This window comes from Danio rerio, chromosome 7 (genome assembly GCF_052040795.2).
Source record: "Danio rerio strain M-AB ecotype USA chromosome 7, GRCz13ab, whole genome shotgun sequence".
NCBI lineage: Eukaryota > Metazoa > Chordata > Actinopteri > Cypriniformes > Danionidae > Danio > Danio rerio.
Genome location: NC_141027.1, coordinates 41,297,683 through 41,315,475, shown reverse-complemented (window position 1 = coordinate 41,315,475; position 17,793 = coordinate 41,297,683). Strand labels below are relative to the sequence as shown.

At 35.9% G+C, this 17,793-nt stretch overlaps 1 protein-coding gene and 1 long non-coding RNA gene across 2 annotated transcripts in view; one reads left to right on the top strand and one right to left on the bottom strand.

Annotated features, from left to right (window-relative positions):
• Positions 1-17,793, bottom strand: part of si:dkey-151p11.2 — a gene marked incomplete at its 5' end in the record, with an annotated part of 49,168 nt that overhangs the window by 16,072 nt on the left and 15,303 nt on the right. The window contains 1 exon segment of the long non-coding RNA NR_125798.1: positions 15,239-15,289. This is a non-coding gene — a long non-coding RNA (si:dkey-151p11.2).
• Positions 3,159-7,698, top strand: en2a (engrailed homeobox 2a). Its single transcript, NM_131044.2, is given in 2 exon segments — positions 3,159-3,955; positions 5,603-7,698. Coding segments are annotated over 2 exon segments (798 nt in total). The 5' UTR covers positions 3,159-3,474; the 3' UTR covers positions 5,920-7,698.

The following is a 17,793-nucleotide window of genomic DNA, read 5'->3' as shown; positions in this document are numbered from 1 at the left end:
AAGTTGAATTGCTCTGGACGATATAGACCTTGACTGTGTCATGGAAACGTAAAACATCCATATAAAATTTTATTAAATATGACATACAATTGACTGAAATGAAATGGAATAAATATTTCCAAAATATAACCAAAAGCTAAATAAAAGTGCAAAGTTGCACATATTTTACCTGATTTTTAAAAGACACCAAATTCATTAACCAGCGTGAAGGAAATGTTACTGAGACCAGTGTTTACAAATTCAACCCAATTGACCCCCTTATTGGGAGCTCTAACGTTACCTTAGTATTTTGATTTATTGGTAGATTATTCAAAATGCCTAGCTTCTTCACTGTTTTGACGTTTCAAAGGTGGAAAGCGGGTGGTATGTAGACAATATTAAATTCTTTAAATTTTCATGGAGGGGTGAAATATCAGTCATGTTTCAATACCGTGGAATGGAATAGAAAATCTCGAATATGTTAGTGAATAAGGATACGTCAATAAAATGTCCCCTCGGGTATACATTTGGAGAACGCCATACACAGAAAGCGCACGTGAACCTGCCCGTGCGCACGGCTAATGCTACACATACAACACAAAAGACGCAAAGAATAGTGCCATATCATGACTAATATAAACATAAAATTTAACTTATGCCCAGGGTTTTGCAAGTGGCACCAGTGCAGTTATAGTAAACAAGAGCACCAAAAGCTCTTATAATCAACGTGATATGAAACACCTGATTTAAAAAATTATAAGAAGGTACAGGATTTACATTTGATAAATGGATTAGATACATGTATCATATTCCGTTGCTGTACACCAGCAGTAAAGCTATACGTGCTTGCATCGCTTAACCTGTGTTCTGTTGTTATGGGAGGGGGCGCCTCATATTGGTTGAGTGAAATCACAGGATAGGCTACATACAGTAGAGGATGAAGCAGCAGATGTAGAGGGTAAAGGAGGTGACGGGGATGGTTCATTTACAGCATCTCTTATCGCACATCAATGATTTGTTGAACTGATGTGCTTTTATTTTTATTCACTATTAATGCTGGCATGATTCATTTTTATGGCAAATACATATAAATATTTATGCATTTCTGATAATAAATTGTTCTATTTGCAAATGAGAAATAAAAGCGTAAAAATACAACTCTGTCAAACCAGGGTGAGGCTTTCAGCGCTGTAGCGCAACAGAGGGCAGGCTGCGGCGCTTGCGATCTGTCAACCGCTCCATTGTCTTTCACCAATTCCGCGCATGGAGTCTATGGTTAATATCTGTGGATGATTTAAAATCGTTGTAGAAGTACATCCCCTGTCATTAAAGCCAAAGCATCCTTGAAGACCCTTAGATTAGCGCCGTGTCCATTTCCACTCTTGAGAAGAGCTGTACGACAGGCCGGTGGCTATTGTGGCTACCGCCATGGTCTATTCAAACGGCTGTTGTCGGGGATCTTCGTGGAGCAACAATAGAGCATGCGTATGAATGCAGGCTAGCCAATATAAAAACATGACCAAATACATTTTACCAGTTATTCCCTAAACCAGTTTATTCCCTAAAATAACAATCAATGCTTCGCAGTTAAACAGCAGTAACCGAAATATAACAAGTATTTATATTCAGACTGTATTTAAAAATGTTATTAAATGGAGAAAATAATCAATGAAAATGGAAAATAGGTAGCCTATGCCTTGTTAGTTAAAGGTGGTTAGGCAGATAGAAGGCACTAATTTGATGAGACTGCACGGTGTTGGCTCGCCAGAGAAACTTCCTAATGAGCATGCAATCATAGAAGGCCTCTTGAGAAACCTCTTTAGTTAGAAAAGCCATACTGCACGTTTAATGGCAGAAGCTAGACTTACCATCTATACTGCCAGTTACAACAGAATGATGTCTTTACAAAATGTCATATTAAAGGTGCAAGAACACAATGTGAACCAATGGTTATTGTTGATTTCGATGCGATATGCAGTAAAGGCCACAGTCAATGCACATCACTGCTATGGCGTCATTCATCATACACATAACGACTCTGTGACGGATTACTGCGAATAAAGAGAAGTAAAATGAATTCCAAACCAATTGCGCGCGATGATGGATTTGCTGCTCCATGGTACAGAAAGCCTTAAAACGAACCATCTGCATCGCCATCTGCATTACTACAAGGTTTCATCCTTTTCAATAGTGCATAGGCTCTGGTTAAGAGTTATAAAGAATAGAAATCAAAGAAAAGTTCTACTTCATTTTTTTTTTTTTTGGCGCGACAATAAGCAGATTGGCATTCTTTAATAAAAATAGTTTCCGTCCAAAGATATGGGGGTCCAGTCATTCCATTAAAGTATGTTCTCCTAGACAGATGCAAACAGAGCTTCGTCTGTCATCGTTTACTTTTTCTGATTAGTGTGCAGTGTAAAGCGCGTAAAATAGTGCGTACTCGTGATTCTTCGAAAAACTGCATCGCTGTATATCATGTGAATTTGTGTACCATTCACAATACTAGCCAACTTGTATAACTCATGGAAGTAAATACTATACACGTCCTCGTCAAAAATTTCACAGTAATGTTTATTGCGGTTTGGAAACAGTAAGCACCCCATTATGGAAACGATTTCTCATCCACTCGTTTTGGTTTGACGCATTCTGTTTTGCATAGCCAACCGTTTTTTCGACTTTATCAAACTGCAACAAATTAATTTTGACAAAACTTTTCGCATATACTAAAACGTAACAATACTGACAATAAACTAGTGCAAAAACGGTAGGCTAATTGAAAAAAAAATCTGCGGTTTCGTGAGTGCGTTCGGAGAGTGAGTTGCCTTGACCAAATTCAAATTATTTATACAAAAAATGGATAGAAATGATAATTACGCTACATGCAAACCTCCGATTAAAAAGGAAAATCGTGAAGATCGTGTTCAGTATGCAGGCTGCGTTTTGGCACTGCCCGAATTTGTATTTTGGTGAAGCACTGTGTCTTTAAAAGTGCAAGGATGAGTGTTGTCTGTTACTCTCGAATCAGGGGCACGTGATCAGCTCCAGCATGTTCTATTGGCCAAAGGCACGTGTCTAGGATACCGGAGTGTAACGTCACTGGGGGCTCGTATTAAAAATAAGAACAAAAATCCGGAGTGAAAGTATTTCAGGAGCAGTAAGGAGCCCCACTTCTCTGTCCTCAGAGTAGCCACTGAAGCCTCGCTAGTTGCACTGCGCAGCAAACCAGTAGCACCAAACTGGCAAGTTACGGTTCATCAACCTTAAACTGCAAACATTCCGTGTTTGGAAGGCGTAACTATGTTTTTCCTTTGTGACCACGGTGCGCAAAGGCTTTTTACTGTCGCTAAAACTCACTGACAGTTTTTTGGCCGTTTTGAATTTTTTTTTCCTGAAGTGAACAAAGTGGACGGAGTCGCCCGTGGAGTGGGGTGCGACTGCCAGAGTGCGGGAGAGCGATAAAGGGTTAAGGACGGAAGGTGGAAAGTGCGTCTCAGCATGGATGAGAATGAGCAGAGCGCAAGAGACGTGGAACAGCGAGGAGCGTCGGACGAGTCCAACAGTGCCATACGACCCCTTTTACAAGCTCCAGGAAACCTGCAGCTGCCACACCGAATCACAAACTTCTTCATCGACAACATCCTGCGACCAGATTTTGGCCGTAAAAAAGAAGCGAATATCACGCGCTATGAGGACAATCACGGCGCACGAGAGAATCACAACCCTACGGGTCCAAGCACGGGACAGGTGGGAAGTACTGTACCAGCGGAAGAAGCTTCCACAACGCATACGAGCAGCGGAGGAAAGGAGGCAGAGATAGAGAGCGAAGAACCCCTGAAGCCCCGCGGGGAGAATGTGGATCAGTGCTTGGGTTCAGAATCGGATAGTTCACAGAGCAATTCAAACGGACAGACTGGTCAGGGTATGCTGTGGCCCGCTTGGGTTTACTGCACACGCTACTCGGACAGGCCGTCGTCAGGTACGCTTACCTCTATTTTTTCATAGCATGTGCCAAAAAATAGTTACATTTATGCAAAGCACTACAAGAGTTATAATTGCACTATATTTAATTCTAATCACGTATATCCACCAAATTAAAAGGTCAATTTCTAAAAACAACCCCCAAGTGATGGAACAAGTTATACTAGTACAAATATTTACAGTTCACTAAGTATTTTGGTTATTTAAATTTTGCGCATATTTTATGTACCTGAATATTTATGGGTCACTAACATATTTTGACTGTACCTATATAATTAAATAAAACGACAAAAGGTCCCAAAAACAATAAAATGTTTTGGCCGTCAATGTAAATGACCAGTAAGTAGTTTCAACAATTAAGTAAGTTTTTTTGTTGTTACTAATATTTGTATATTATTATTATTTATTTATTTATTTTATTCGTGGAGTGATAATGATAATGTATTTGTTGTCATATTAATGAAGAGAGTAAATAAACAGACGAGAAACTGATTTTCTTTTAATAATACTAAATAAATGAAATTCTATAGAAATGCAATATTAATGCTGAACATGTGTAAAAATAGATTTTTGGTTTTGCCAAATGTTTTTCCCTGTAAGCCTTTCGTCTTTGTTGATATTTCATTAGCATATTTTATTCAACAATAGAACAGGCCTCGTATTTACTATATACCAAACAGCATTTGTTAATGGATTTTGCGGTGATTTTGTAAATTAATTTAACTAAAACTGAATTGCAATATTTAAGAAAATGTCCATGCTAAACGCCAATATAATGTAGCAAACTCGAGCATGAGTGGTCATGTACACCAGTCCATACAATTTATTTATTTATTTTACTTTTCGAAATATATAACATTTCAGTTTCTGCTGTGTTGGTTGGTTGATATTTGTGACTGTATTTCATGAGTAGGTTATATGATTCAATGTTCGTTCAGGGAAATCATTCGGCCTGTTTACTACTTTTAATAGTGTAGAAAAAAAAATGCGCCGATATTTCATCTGATTTCCGCGTTAAAAAGTAAGCTGTTTAACGTCAATGCTTTCTCGATTTTTTAATACTAAAATATTCTTTAAAATATTTTGCAACTGTAGTCGGAGCTCTTTCCATCGCGTAAACCAGATTTTATTTTGCGTTTAGTTTCTTAGAGTGCTCTACAATCACGAACCATAAACATTTACAACGATGAATGGGTTAAATCCAAGTATGGTCGCCATATAACCTCACTCAATGCATTTCTATACCTAAAATTAGACTTTTAACCAAAAAATGTCTTATATAGAGCAATGCGCGAATCCCTCATCAATATTCCGCTTCATCTCTGAGGTTTCCCGCATTAGCTATTAATGTAGCATTCACTGGACTACATAGCTTTACAGATAGAGGGAGAGGGAGAGGGAGAGAGAGAGAGAGAGAGAGAGATCTATAGGCTAGGCTACTGCTCACACCCAAGCGTGACGCAAAATAAATAAATAAAGCAAAGCCTACGTAAAACAGATTCATAAATTACAGCACTCCATTGAACATGTTTAATGCAACCTCACACCAGACCATGCATGAACACAAACGCATATTAAATTTAGCTTGCTGCACAGTGTGTGCTTCGCGTTTTTAAACGACTTGTTGTTTCATTGGTGCACGCAGGTCCCAGGTCTCGTAAACCAAAGAAGAAAGCCGCAAGTAAAGAAGACAAACGACCACGCACGGCCTTCACGGCGGAGCAGCTTCAGAGACTCAAGGCCGAGTTCCAGACCAACCGCTACCTGACCGAGCAGCGGCGGCAAAGCCTGGCGCAGGAACTGGGCCTCAACGAATCTCAGATCAAAATCTGGTTCCAAAACAAGCGGGCCAAAATCAAAAAGGCCAGCGGCGTCAAGAACGGTCTGGCAATACACCTGATGGCACAGGGACTGTACAACCACAGCACCACGTCAAAGGAGGACAAATCAGACAGTGACTGAGGCAGAGAGAGCGGGGAGGGGGAAGAGATGGGTGGGGTGGACCGGGTGGGGGGCAAGGTTATATTTACAATGCAATAATTCAAAAGAATAAAGGGCCAGTTAATAAATATACCAGCATTACTGACGTTAAAATAGAGGCTATATCGAATTATGTCAAAGTACATTTATTGAACACAATTCTCTTATGAAATAATGGTCAAATTATTTCAAAAATAGGCTATAGGTGCCGTTGTTTGCACTTGGATAGAGTGTCTATGTTAGAAACAAGTGTTTCTATCGCTCTTTGTCATGTCACCAGAACCAAGCGCTATTAGCGCAACGGGCGTTTATATATACATTTAGCTATGTCAGTTTATGTGAGAAAAAACATTGCGCGAACCTTGCTTAAGTCCAAAGAGTCTTTTCTGCTGCATCCAGGCAACTGTGAGTACTATGAAATGCGTTAGACTTGTTTTTTCCACGTTTTTCGTATTATTTGGTTTGATGTTTGATACGAAATGGACGCAGCAATCGTTCGGATCTCAGCAGGATTTTTTAACAAACAGAAAAAAGGAAACTGAGAAGAAACACTGTCCTTTTTTATTGTAAATAAGTTCACAGTCTTAGCCTGGCTAATTTAAAAGAGTGAAATGGAGGAAGAAATCACAAAACTTGTTTAACAGTGCATTGTAGGTTATCTGGTTGAACTACATGTGAACTAGCCTAATATTTTCGAAATAACATTGAACTAACCTTCATAGCCTGGTCAAAACACTTCTACTGGGTGCGCTAAATAAACAAATGTACCGCAGCGTCTTAAATCGCATACATAGTTTTATAAAAGAGCAATATAATCATCTTTTGTAGCAAAGTATGTTTTAACCATTTAAATGCTGCCTATAAACGTGTAGCACTGACAATGATTTCGCTTATGCGCACTCTTGACTGAAGCCAGGGTAAGCGCCACAACACATCACACAGAAATATAAACAAATATATAAATATACAGCTATATATAAAACACAAACACACACAACTATCGAATAAAAAATAAGCAAACCAGCTGTTTACTGTATGACAGATGTTAAAATACTGTTTTAATGTTGACTTCATATTTGTTATGTATTTATATAGATTATATTAAGGAAGAAAAAAAAACTTTATCCAATGACCGGTGTTGCTTTTTATGTGAGAGTAGATTTCTAAGGTGTTTAAATTGCTTATTTATATTGCAATAACTTCTTTATGTGAATAAAGCGGTATTGGGGCCTTTGCATGAAAGCTGCAAATTGTCATATTAGGCATATTCACGCGTGTTTAGAAAAGTAAAAAAGGGTATGATCGAGATTTAAGTTGCAGACTGTATCCATATACCAAATTGTGGATTTTTTTTTACTTGTCGAATCTTTGTTTTACACCTGAAAAGAGTGTGTGACTATATAGCCACCAAACCTAACACACTTTGCCTTACAAGTTCAAGTGCGAACTTAATATCACAGAACTGTGCCGAATCAGAGAAACAGTATTAGTTCAATTGCATATGAGCATATCTATGAATATGGCCTTCTATCTGATATACGACCTAATGAATTTACTCATCAGCGAAGATCTATCTATAAAAGCTATGTTGAAAGCTGAAATGAAAAAAATTGAGATAATACAATGCTATTTTTATTTTGTGTTTACAGGTACTGTTTGTTATATGTGTAAATAATTTGTATCACGTACCTACGTATTAATTGTGTAATTAACTGCCTCCTGAAATCTTGATAAGAATTAAATAAACAATATGAATAATAATAATAATAATTCTCAAAGTCTTTTAAATGCATTTATTTGTGGCTTCTATGAGATTTAATGCCTATCTCACGCTCCTGCCCTATCTCACTCTTTGGTTGAAAGAACGTGCCATGCTCTCATCAAATGGGAGCTGAGCCCAGCGGACATGACGTCACGGCGCTGGCACACAAAGCTTTACCAAATCAGGAGTGAGTCGCTGATGCACCCTCAGCAGTAAGACAGTGGAGAAGCACTGCAGAGATTCATGAGCCCATATAAAAAATAAAACACTAAAACACTGGCCCTTTGAACGTTTTATTTTTTTATAGTCATTATTAGTGTTATCACAATAATTATTATCATTGCTATGATTAGTAGTATAGCCTAGTAGAATTAATATTAATATTATTTATTTGTATTTTTATAATTATTATTATTTATTTATTTGTTTGTTTGTTTATTTTTGGTTAAACCCATATCAGCAACACTTTGTTGTGACCCTGTATTTTGTCTAATGAGCATGACGACAATTAAAAATATTTGGGCTCTGGTCAACTTTGACTTTGGTCCATAAATCCTTTAAAAACGTCATCATGATAAAATTACAAACAGACTAAACATTATTAGCTACATCTCATGCTTTCTCCCACTTTAAATGCTCACACAATTAAATAAAATGAAATTAAATTCATGAAACGAAAACACTATCAAAGTGACGAATGAGACGTTCGGGGAGACGGGGACTCTAATCGAGTCTGTTAGGGATCCCTGTGTACGGACTTTAAGCTAGAAAAAGCTAACACTATTGCCAAAAATAACATTTCTATTACGCAGACATCACCAAAAAAATTGGACTATTATTATTAGCTGTATTTAGACATGAAACCGAAAATATAATAATTTCGGATAATGATGAGGCTACTTGTTTTAGACAACACGACCTTTATTAACTCCTGCAAAACAGCACAGGAAAAACAATGCTGTTAAACGCAATAATTAACTAACAGTCATTGCTAACTAATGGATAAAATGCTTCTGGACAAATTGTAATTTAAACTGGACGCTAACATTTCATTGTAATTTGCAATAAAATAATAAAATAAAAATCTGACCTAAATTAAGCTATTTGCACCATAAAATGCCACAACGGTAATGTTTGCCCTCCAGATAAAATAATACCTAGTCACATTTCAACTGTTTAAAGAATAGCTTTAGGTGGAAAACTTTACGCAGAATAAAATAAAAAAAAAAGTTAATTCAGACTATAAAACAAACAAACAAAACCACTTTAATACAATTCTAAAATTTACAATAGAAAACACGAAAATAATAATAAATAAAATAACGCACAAATGCAAGTTTTACATACATTTACAGTTGAAGTCAGAATTATTAGCCCCCTTTGAATTTTTTTTTATATTTCCCAAATGATGTTTAACAGAGCAAAGAAATGTTCACAGTATGTCTGATAATATTTTTTCTCCTGGAAAAAGAAAAAATTAGCATGAATAAAAGCAGTTTTTTAATTTTCAAAAACCATTTTAAGGTCAAAATTATTTGTCCCTTTAAGCTATTTTTTTCTTTAGTCTACAGAACAAACCACCTTTATACAATAACTTGTCTAATTACCCTAACCTGCTTAGTTAACCTAATTAACCTAGTCAAGCCTTTGAATGTCACTTTAAGCTGTATAGAAGCGTCTTGAAAAAATTCTAGTCAAATATTATTTATTGTCATCATGGCAAAGATAAAATAAATCAGTGATTAGAAATGAGTTATTAAAACTATTATTTTTAGAAATGTGTTGAAAAAAATCTTCTCCGTTAAACAGAAATTAGGGGAAAAAATAAACAGGGAGGACAATAATTCAGGGGGATAATAATTCTGACTTCAACTGTTTATATCTCACTCCAACTTTTGCATGTCATCCAAAACAATATAATTGAGACAAACTTTAAAACTTAATTCAAGCTTTGTAGACTATCCACTACAATTTTCTGCAAACTTATAAACAACACATTAAAAATTTTTTTTACATACAATATAGTGAAAAAATTTGCCAAAGTGAAATAACATCTTGCCTATGATGAGTGAAACCATTTTTAATGATCTGCTTTTTCAGTAAAAAGTTTTCAGTAAAACAAGACTCAAGTTTAGAACTACTTAAAAAAAAGATTTATAATAACTGATTAATTTTTAACTTTGTCATGACAGTACATTATAATTTACTAGATATTTTTCAAGACACTAGTATTCAGCTTAGTGACATTCAAAGGCTTAACTAGGCTAATTAGGTTAACTAGGCAGGTTAGAGTGATTAGACAAATCATTGTATATGGATTGTTTGTTCTGTAGACTATCGAAAAATATAGCATAAAGGGGCTAATAATTTGACCTTGAAATGTTTTTTTATAAAAAAAAATTATAGCTGAAATAAAACAAATAAGACCTTTTCCAAAAGAAAAAAATATTATCAGACATAGAAAATATCCTTGCTCTGTTAAACATAATCTGGGAAATATTAAAAAAATAAAAATTAATCATTCTGACTTCAACTAATATATAATAAAACAAAACATCTTGTCATAGTCTACCTGTCCTCTGGGGGGAGGAGATGGGGGCCACAGACAACTGGCATTTCCCATGCACTGACCTGCTCAATGACAATGCCTCATCTACATTTCTTTTCTAGCGCCACTTGTATGAGGAAGTGATGCCCAATGGTTAAGGGGAGAGGTCCCTCACTGGCTTTCTATAGAGCCAAAGTATGTGTGTTTGTGTGTGAGCAAAGTAATGAGAGAGACAGACACAGAGAGAGAGAGAGAGAGAAAGGGGGGGGGGGAGAAGAGTGAGAGAGAGAAACCCCAAATGAAGGTCAAAACCTCCTGTCATGGCTGCAGGTGGCTCATTTCCTCTGCAAGGAACAATCCTCAATCCTGCCCACACCCCATCTTGATTTCTCCACCTTACACCCACATTTAACTCTCTCTCGCTCTCTCTAACACACAAACACACACACACATGCACTATACACTCTTAAAAACAATAATGCATTACAGTTTTTTTTGTAAAAAGTTCTTTAAAGAACAATTTCTTCATGACTTAATAATCCAAACAACTTTCTGCTATAAGGTACCTTTTGTGGAATAAAAGTTTAGCAGATGTAATAGTCTCTTTATGGAACCATTTAATATAAAAGATCCTTTATTTTCACAGTGCAATCTCTCAGAGGGTAGTTCAAGTGTACAATATGTGCAAATAAATCTTGTTTGTCACTCCAGACTGCTTGTATGCGCCCTGATACATGATTATATTCAATTATGGCATCATAACCATTTCTACCAAACTCTACAACTACTAAACTCCTGATATCAGGGTTCACTTCAGTCGATTCAAACAAACAATAGAATAGCCTGAGGTGGAGGGAAAGTATCAGAATACGGATGTCTACTCGTCTGCTTTCCATACAAAAGATCCCCCCTCCCCAAACTCCAAACACTCCCACTGTGCTTTTCTGCCCAGAGTCCTCCAAACGCTTCCTATGGACCACTGAGGAATGCGGCTGCGAGGTTCGGAAACGTCATTAAAGGAGTGAGGGATGCAAACGGAGGACAAAAGGGATGACATCAGGCCGATTTCACACCAGGCCCTCGGATGGCCAGACCCAAGCCAGAGTCCTCACTACGCACGGCAGATCAAAAAGACTGCTGCACACACAGACCAGTCCGGCAAAGCAGCAAAAGGGTCGGTAAAGAATGCTAATCCGCAGGACAAATATATTTTAATCTTGTTACAACACAAGTTAATGCTGCAGCTAGTTGATGGGAACGAGGATTTCTAATATGTTGTATACAATTGCAAACAACAACTTCTTCAGTTCACAAAATACACTGACCTTTTTAGACCACTGAAGTTACCTCGAAATGCTTCACAGAACATTCCCTGACTAATATAATATCAGGTCCATCATAACACAACAACATCTAAATCAACTCTCCTCTAACATCTTGGAGTTTTGTGAAGAGAAGACACAAATACTCTAACACAGGGGTTGTTTTTTTTGTCATTTAGGGGGAAAGCTCCACTGGTGGTGTCAGTGACCTCTACTGAAACCCCAGCAGGGCTCTGACATGCAAAGGAAATGAGTCTGAGTGAATGAGTGTGTGTCTGTCTATCTTCTGAGCACCTTGGTAACTCTTGATCTCTCATGTATGGAGCTCCGGCAATGGGCTCCTAAGAAGTCAACTCAGAGGACAAAAGAAAGCAGAGGCATTGAAACTTCGCTTTCTTGCTTTTCTTTTTCGCTCCGTCTCTCTCTCATGTCTCTCACACACACATATAACCGCCACATGAGTTGCACTAATTTCAAGAAAGTTTAATGAGAAATTTTAATGAGCTTGTACGGTACAAGTGGCAGTCGTAGAGGGTAGTGAGTGGCACGTGGACTTGTTAACAAGTTAACGGTTATGGTATGATTTGAAAAAGATGGTGAGCCTGAAGTTGGAAGTAACTTTATTGAAACCATGAACATTTTCGATGTGAAAACACAGGCATTTTATTGATACACCTTGAAAAACAGTTTAGAATAAATAGTAAAGATTGTACTCATGAATGCAGTCATTTTTCAGAAGGATTACTGATGTTCAAAGTTGATGACATTATTTTTATTCATTTATTTTCTAATCAACAAGAATGCTGAAGAGTGACAGACATTTTAATGTTACAAATGACTTCTATTTCAAGTAAATGGTTTATTAGTATTATTATAATTTTACAATTCTATTAATTACATTTAAAAAGTATCATAGTTTCCACAAAAAATATTAATCACAGCAAGTGTTTTCAACATTTATTTAAAAAAAAGAAGAAAAAGTTTCCTGAGCAGCAGATCAGCACATTTGAATGATTCCTGAGAATCAATGGAGAAATTATGGTGAAAGCTCAGCTTTGCCGTCACAGGACTAATGACATTAAGTATTTTATAACAGAAAATAGTTGTTTTAAATTACGACAATAAATCTCACCTTTTTCCCCCCAAACCATGTGTAAGACAGGAATAAACTGATGTTAACTTGGTTTAATGTATTATTTTTAATAGACTTCAAAAGCAATTAGTGGCTTTACCTAAAAAACAAGCAAGTAAATATTTTGACTTAAATTATTAAGTAAATCAAATATGCATAATTAAATAAAATAATGCAACAATAGTTCCAAGTTGCAAAAAGGCTTACTTAAGTAAAAAAACACTTAAAAAAAGCATATACTCACTTTCAAGTAAAGCAACTATAGTGCTCAGCATAATTGAGTACACCCCATTTTGAAAATAAATATTTTATCCATTTCTCACTGAATATAGGCAATGTATTTTGGTGCATTTAAACAAAAGATATATATATATATATAGATCACCAAACATATTTAGAAATTTAAACATTATTAAAGATAAAAAAATGCAAGCAAAATATTGCAAATATAAATTAAAACCTACAAAATTTCAACTACATTTTTCTTTTTTTTTGCTTTTCTTCATTTTTCCTTTTTTATTTGTATTTAATTTTTTTAACATAAATTTAGGTGTACTAGTTTTTGGAACGTTATTGGAAGTTATTTTCTTACATAAGCTCCAGATTTGGCTTCAGTACAGACTAATCTAATGTATATACACAAATACAATATTGTATAGCTTCCTAGTAAAAATATGAATTTGAAAGATTTGTGAGGGGTGTACTATGTATGCTAAGCACTGTAACTGCAATTTACAGTGTGTTGCTTTATAAAAAACGCTTACAAAAAAAAATTTACTTACTGACCCCGAATAACACTCATACACACACACACACACACACACACACACACACACACACACACACAGACTTTACATTTTTAAATTTAAATTCTTTATTTGATTTAAAGCATTTAAATCAGCCTAGTGAGGGTTCAAGAGTCCTCTTTACATTCATAATGTGTCTTAAGAAGCACACCACTCCAAATATAATTAAAATAGCCACACATTAAAACTAATTAACTGTCTACTCAGAAACTTGGCTTGATATGAGTGTAACTGCAAACAAAAGGGCACATTTAAACATTGTATTGGCCAACTTAGAATATTTGATTGCAAAAGTTTACTTCTGTCATTACACAGGATGATATATCATTAACTAAATCTAATCTAAAGTGAATCAAAAGCTCACAAGAGGAGTCATTGTGGCACCTTGGAAACAAACCGAACGGCTGACCTTTACAGAATGGTTACTGTCATCTTTTTAATACAGCACGGCGACTTTTGACCTTATACTGTACGACATTTGGAGACATAATTGGCCGTGACTCCCACTAACCATGAGCAGGACAAAATAACCATTTAAATCATCCTATTCAGTTTAAAGGTCTACAAATATTATGTGAATGATCGGTGTTTGCTAGCTCATTCCTGATAAAAAAAAAAAAACTTCAGAACATACCATTTCAAACATTAAATGAAAGCCTAAAAGCAAGAACTTTCTGTCTTTCTTTCTTTTCATTTGTAATAATTTAGCTATTACTTAGACACTGGGTTGTTGTTTTATATTAATGTTGTTGTTTTACAGCTATGGAAAAAGACCACTTGCAATTTGTTGGATTTACTGGATTTATTAATATTTTATGCTAAATGACTGAAAAAAGTGCTTACAAATTTAGAACAAGCACGAAAAACATTTTCTTTCGAACACAAAAACCATCCAAAATCGCAAATGTTTTTATTTGTTGTGATTGAAAAGCAGGTTAATTTTACACCAAATAGTGTGTTCTTAACTTTTCTAAAAGTAAAACATTGCACTATTTTGTTTACTGAAAAGAAATGTTCTCAGTAACATAAAATAAACTAATGACAATTTATAATTATAATTGTACACTGTAAAAAATGCTGAGTTCCACACAATCCCTTTGTGTTTTCCAAATGTAAATTAACTTAAGTTGATTTAACATAAAACAATTAAAGTTGTCCCCAACAACTAAAGAATTGTGTCGTTTCAGCTCATTTTAAGTAAGTATTTTGAACAAACTGCAAAAATACTAACATAAGTAAGTATAAAATAAGTACTAACAATTATAAATCCTAAATCCTGAGAAACAATTGGCCTCTTAACTGGTTTCCATGTTTTTTTTCTGTATTAATCATGTCTTTCATATTTTGTATATTATACACCCAAAACACTTTTGAATTTAGTTAAAACACAATTCTTGAGATTTGTTTTTGGGAAAAAACTGTTTATATTAAATCCACTTATATTTTTATTCCACATTTTTACAGTGTATAAAGTGTCCAAACTTTTCTAAAACTCGTAAATTAGTCTGATATTATGGATCATTTGTGCCACTTACTAAAAGAATTAGAATTTTCTGTCCCATTAACTTGTTGAACTGGTAATGTTATAGTAGTTGAGACTTGCTATACGTTTTCCATTTATTGACAGTGTATAAAGTGGCAATATAGATTGGAGTGTAGTACTACAAACAAGTGAAGGACAGTGTAATGCAGTTAGGAAATATATACATACAATTACATTATTATTACTACCTGTATCACACCTCTGCAGAAGCACCATCACAGTTCTTCTTCTTCACTATCCTGTAATAAACAGACAAATTCACAAAAAAGAACATCAGTAGGACAGAGCAAAATGCACACACACACACACACGCAAATTCAGTGACACCATCTGAAAGTACAGAATTCAAATACACAGTGTAATTTTAAGCCTGACATGCAATGATCTATTTATTTGAACTGTCAAGCTCTATTTTATCATCAGCTCAAGCTGGAAAATAGGGAGGGTCACATGTTTTGCACAGAATAACCTTGACATATTCTCCTAACCTGCTCTCATACACAAACACATAGGGAGAGAGTCAATATCAGAGGGCAGAGCTCCATTATAGTAGATTCGGAGGGAGTTACATTACGTCCTCCACAAAACCTGACCTGCCTCTCTCTAGGCTGTACTGGCAAACAAACTGGGTCATTGTTTAGACTGTTTCTTGGCAACAACGATTTATTTTGGACATTTAAGTGAGTTAAGCTTGGTCATATATATCTAAATTACTGCCCATTTAGAAACAGAATAATTATACAGCACATAACTTAAACACAATCGATTGAGCAGTTGGGGAATTAATGACATAGCAAAGCAGGAGGAAGATTCTGCAAACAATTAGGTGTCATCGAATCTATTTATTAATATTATGTATTTCTTATTTTTATCAAAACTACACTCAAAACTACAGACCACACTAAAAAAGCTGTACTGTTGAACACAAATGTGTGTAAAATAAAGGCAAATCCAATCATCGGGTTCTAAATATTTTGCCCAAATTTGGGTTAACACCACCCAGCATTTTTCAGAGTGTGTTTTGCAGATCCACCATGTGAAAGTACAGCAGCAAATAAAACCCTGACTACATCCATTCATCATGAATGACACACATACGACAGCATTCATTAAAACACGGGTGACGTTTTGACTGCCATGAAATGCATTCAATAAAGCATCTCTTGTACGAGGATAAATACTTCTATTAAATTCTTCATGGTTATGAACTGTGCAAGGATGCAGCTGGCTGAGGTAGAACATGTTTGTCGCGTTTCATTTTAGCCCACAAACCTGGGCACTTCTCAAAACAAGGGCGTGAGAGAAGCTGCCATACACAGCGTCAGTGTGAAAAGCTGCAATGGACACAAGACTCCAGTTCGTTTTACCTCAAAAGTGACAAAACATGGGAAAAGCGAGCGGGGAAAAAGGGTGGTGGAGGTGGTGGTGTTGTGGGGGATTGGGGAAATGGAGGGGCGGGTGGGGAATCTTACTGCAGCTGCCATTTTCTTGGCTCTGAGTGGCTGGTTAAAGGGCGGAGCAGGAGCAGCCACACAGAGCACGACCATAACAACCCCCGGCACCCTCCTTTACTGGTACAAACCATCTCTATACCAACGCTGATCCAGGGTCCGATTTATCTGACCATACCTGACAGAACACTCCACCATCACAGACTCCAGATCTGTGGAAGAAACTGCTGCATGACGGCAAAGCAGCAGAAGGAGTGCAGACAGACAACCAACCAACCAACAACCCACCCACCTATCTACCCACCCGCCCGCACAGGAACAACAACAGCGGCACTTCCTGCGCTTTCAGTGTGCAAACTATGCCTTCAGCCATTCGTAATGAAAGGAAAAAAAAACACAACATTCACACCAGCGTTTCAGAAAGATTTTGAAATTGCAATATTCCAGTGACCAAATTTTTCCAGCTGTCATCAGGTTTCGTGTATCCAGCTCCCAAAAGGCGCAATCATCATATTTTACCAGAGACCTTGACTCAGCACATAATACTAAAGTAAGGAGAATTATATGGTTTTACAATTCAGTTCCCTTCCACCTTACGTGTAACAAATAAACATTTTTTAAGGGTCACAACATTCATATCTGTGCCACACTTTTAACCCCTCATAAACGAGTCAAGGCAACTTAAATCATTTGAGCAAACAGATATTTATAAACTTTGAATACATTTGAGTTCACATAATACTTCATCAAATTACAATATTACTTAAATTTACTTATCAGAAAGTTACTCATTTGCAACATGAAACTGTAATTACACTGCAATAAACCAGCTTAACATTTTTTTAAAACTAGAAACAGTATAAGATTTATACTTGCTTAAGAGTGAGAAAACAGAGTATGTTTTAATTTTTGTGTGAATTATTCCTTTAACTAATTTCTTTTACTGTTAGCTTCTGGTTAACAACAGTACAATCTCATCTTTATGTATTAAAGTAATCAGCAAAGTGATATCTCTTTGCTGAAGTGTGCACAGTAATTTAAAAAAAATAAAGCAACAGATATGATATGATAGTGTTCAACCAACCCAACACAAGGTAAACCTAAACAGTCCACTTACCTTTGTCTCCATTCAGAAACAGAGTCGACTTAAACATAGCAACCCCATAATCTCAGATATAGAACCCCTTTTTAATTTTAACATGAGAAAACGCTATACATGTCCACCAATATTCATTTTGAAAAACATGAAATATCACTTGATTTGAACATGCGCGTTACCTTAACAGTCAGAT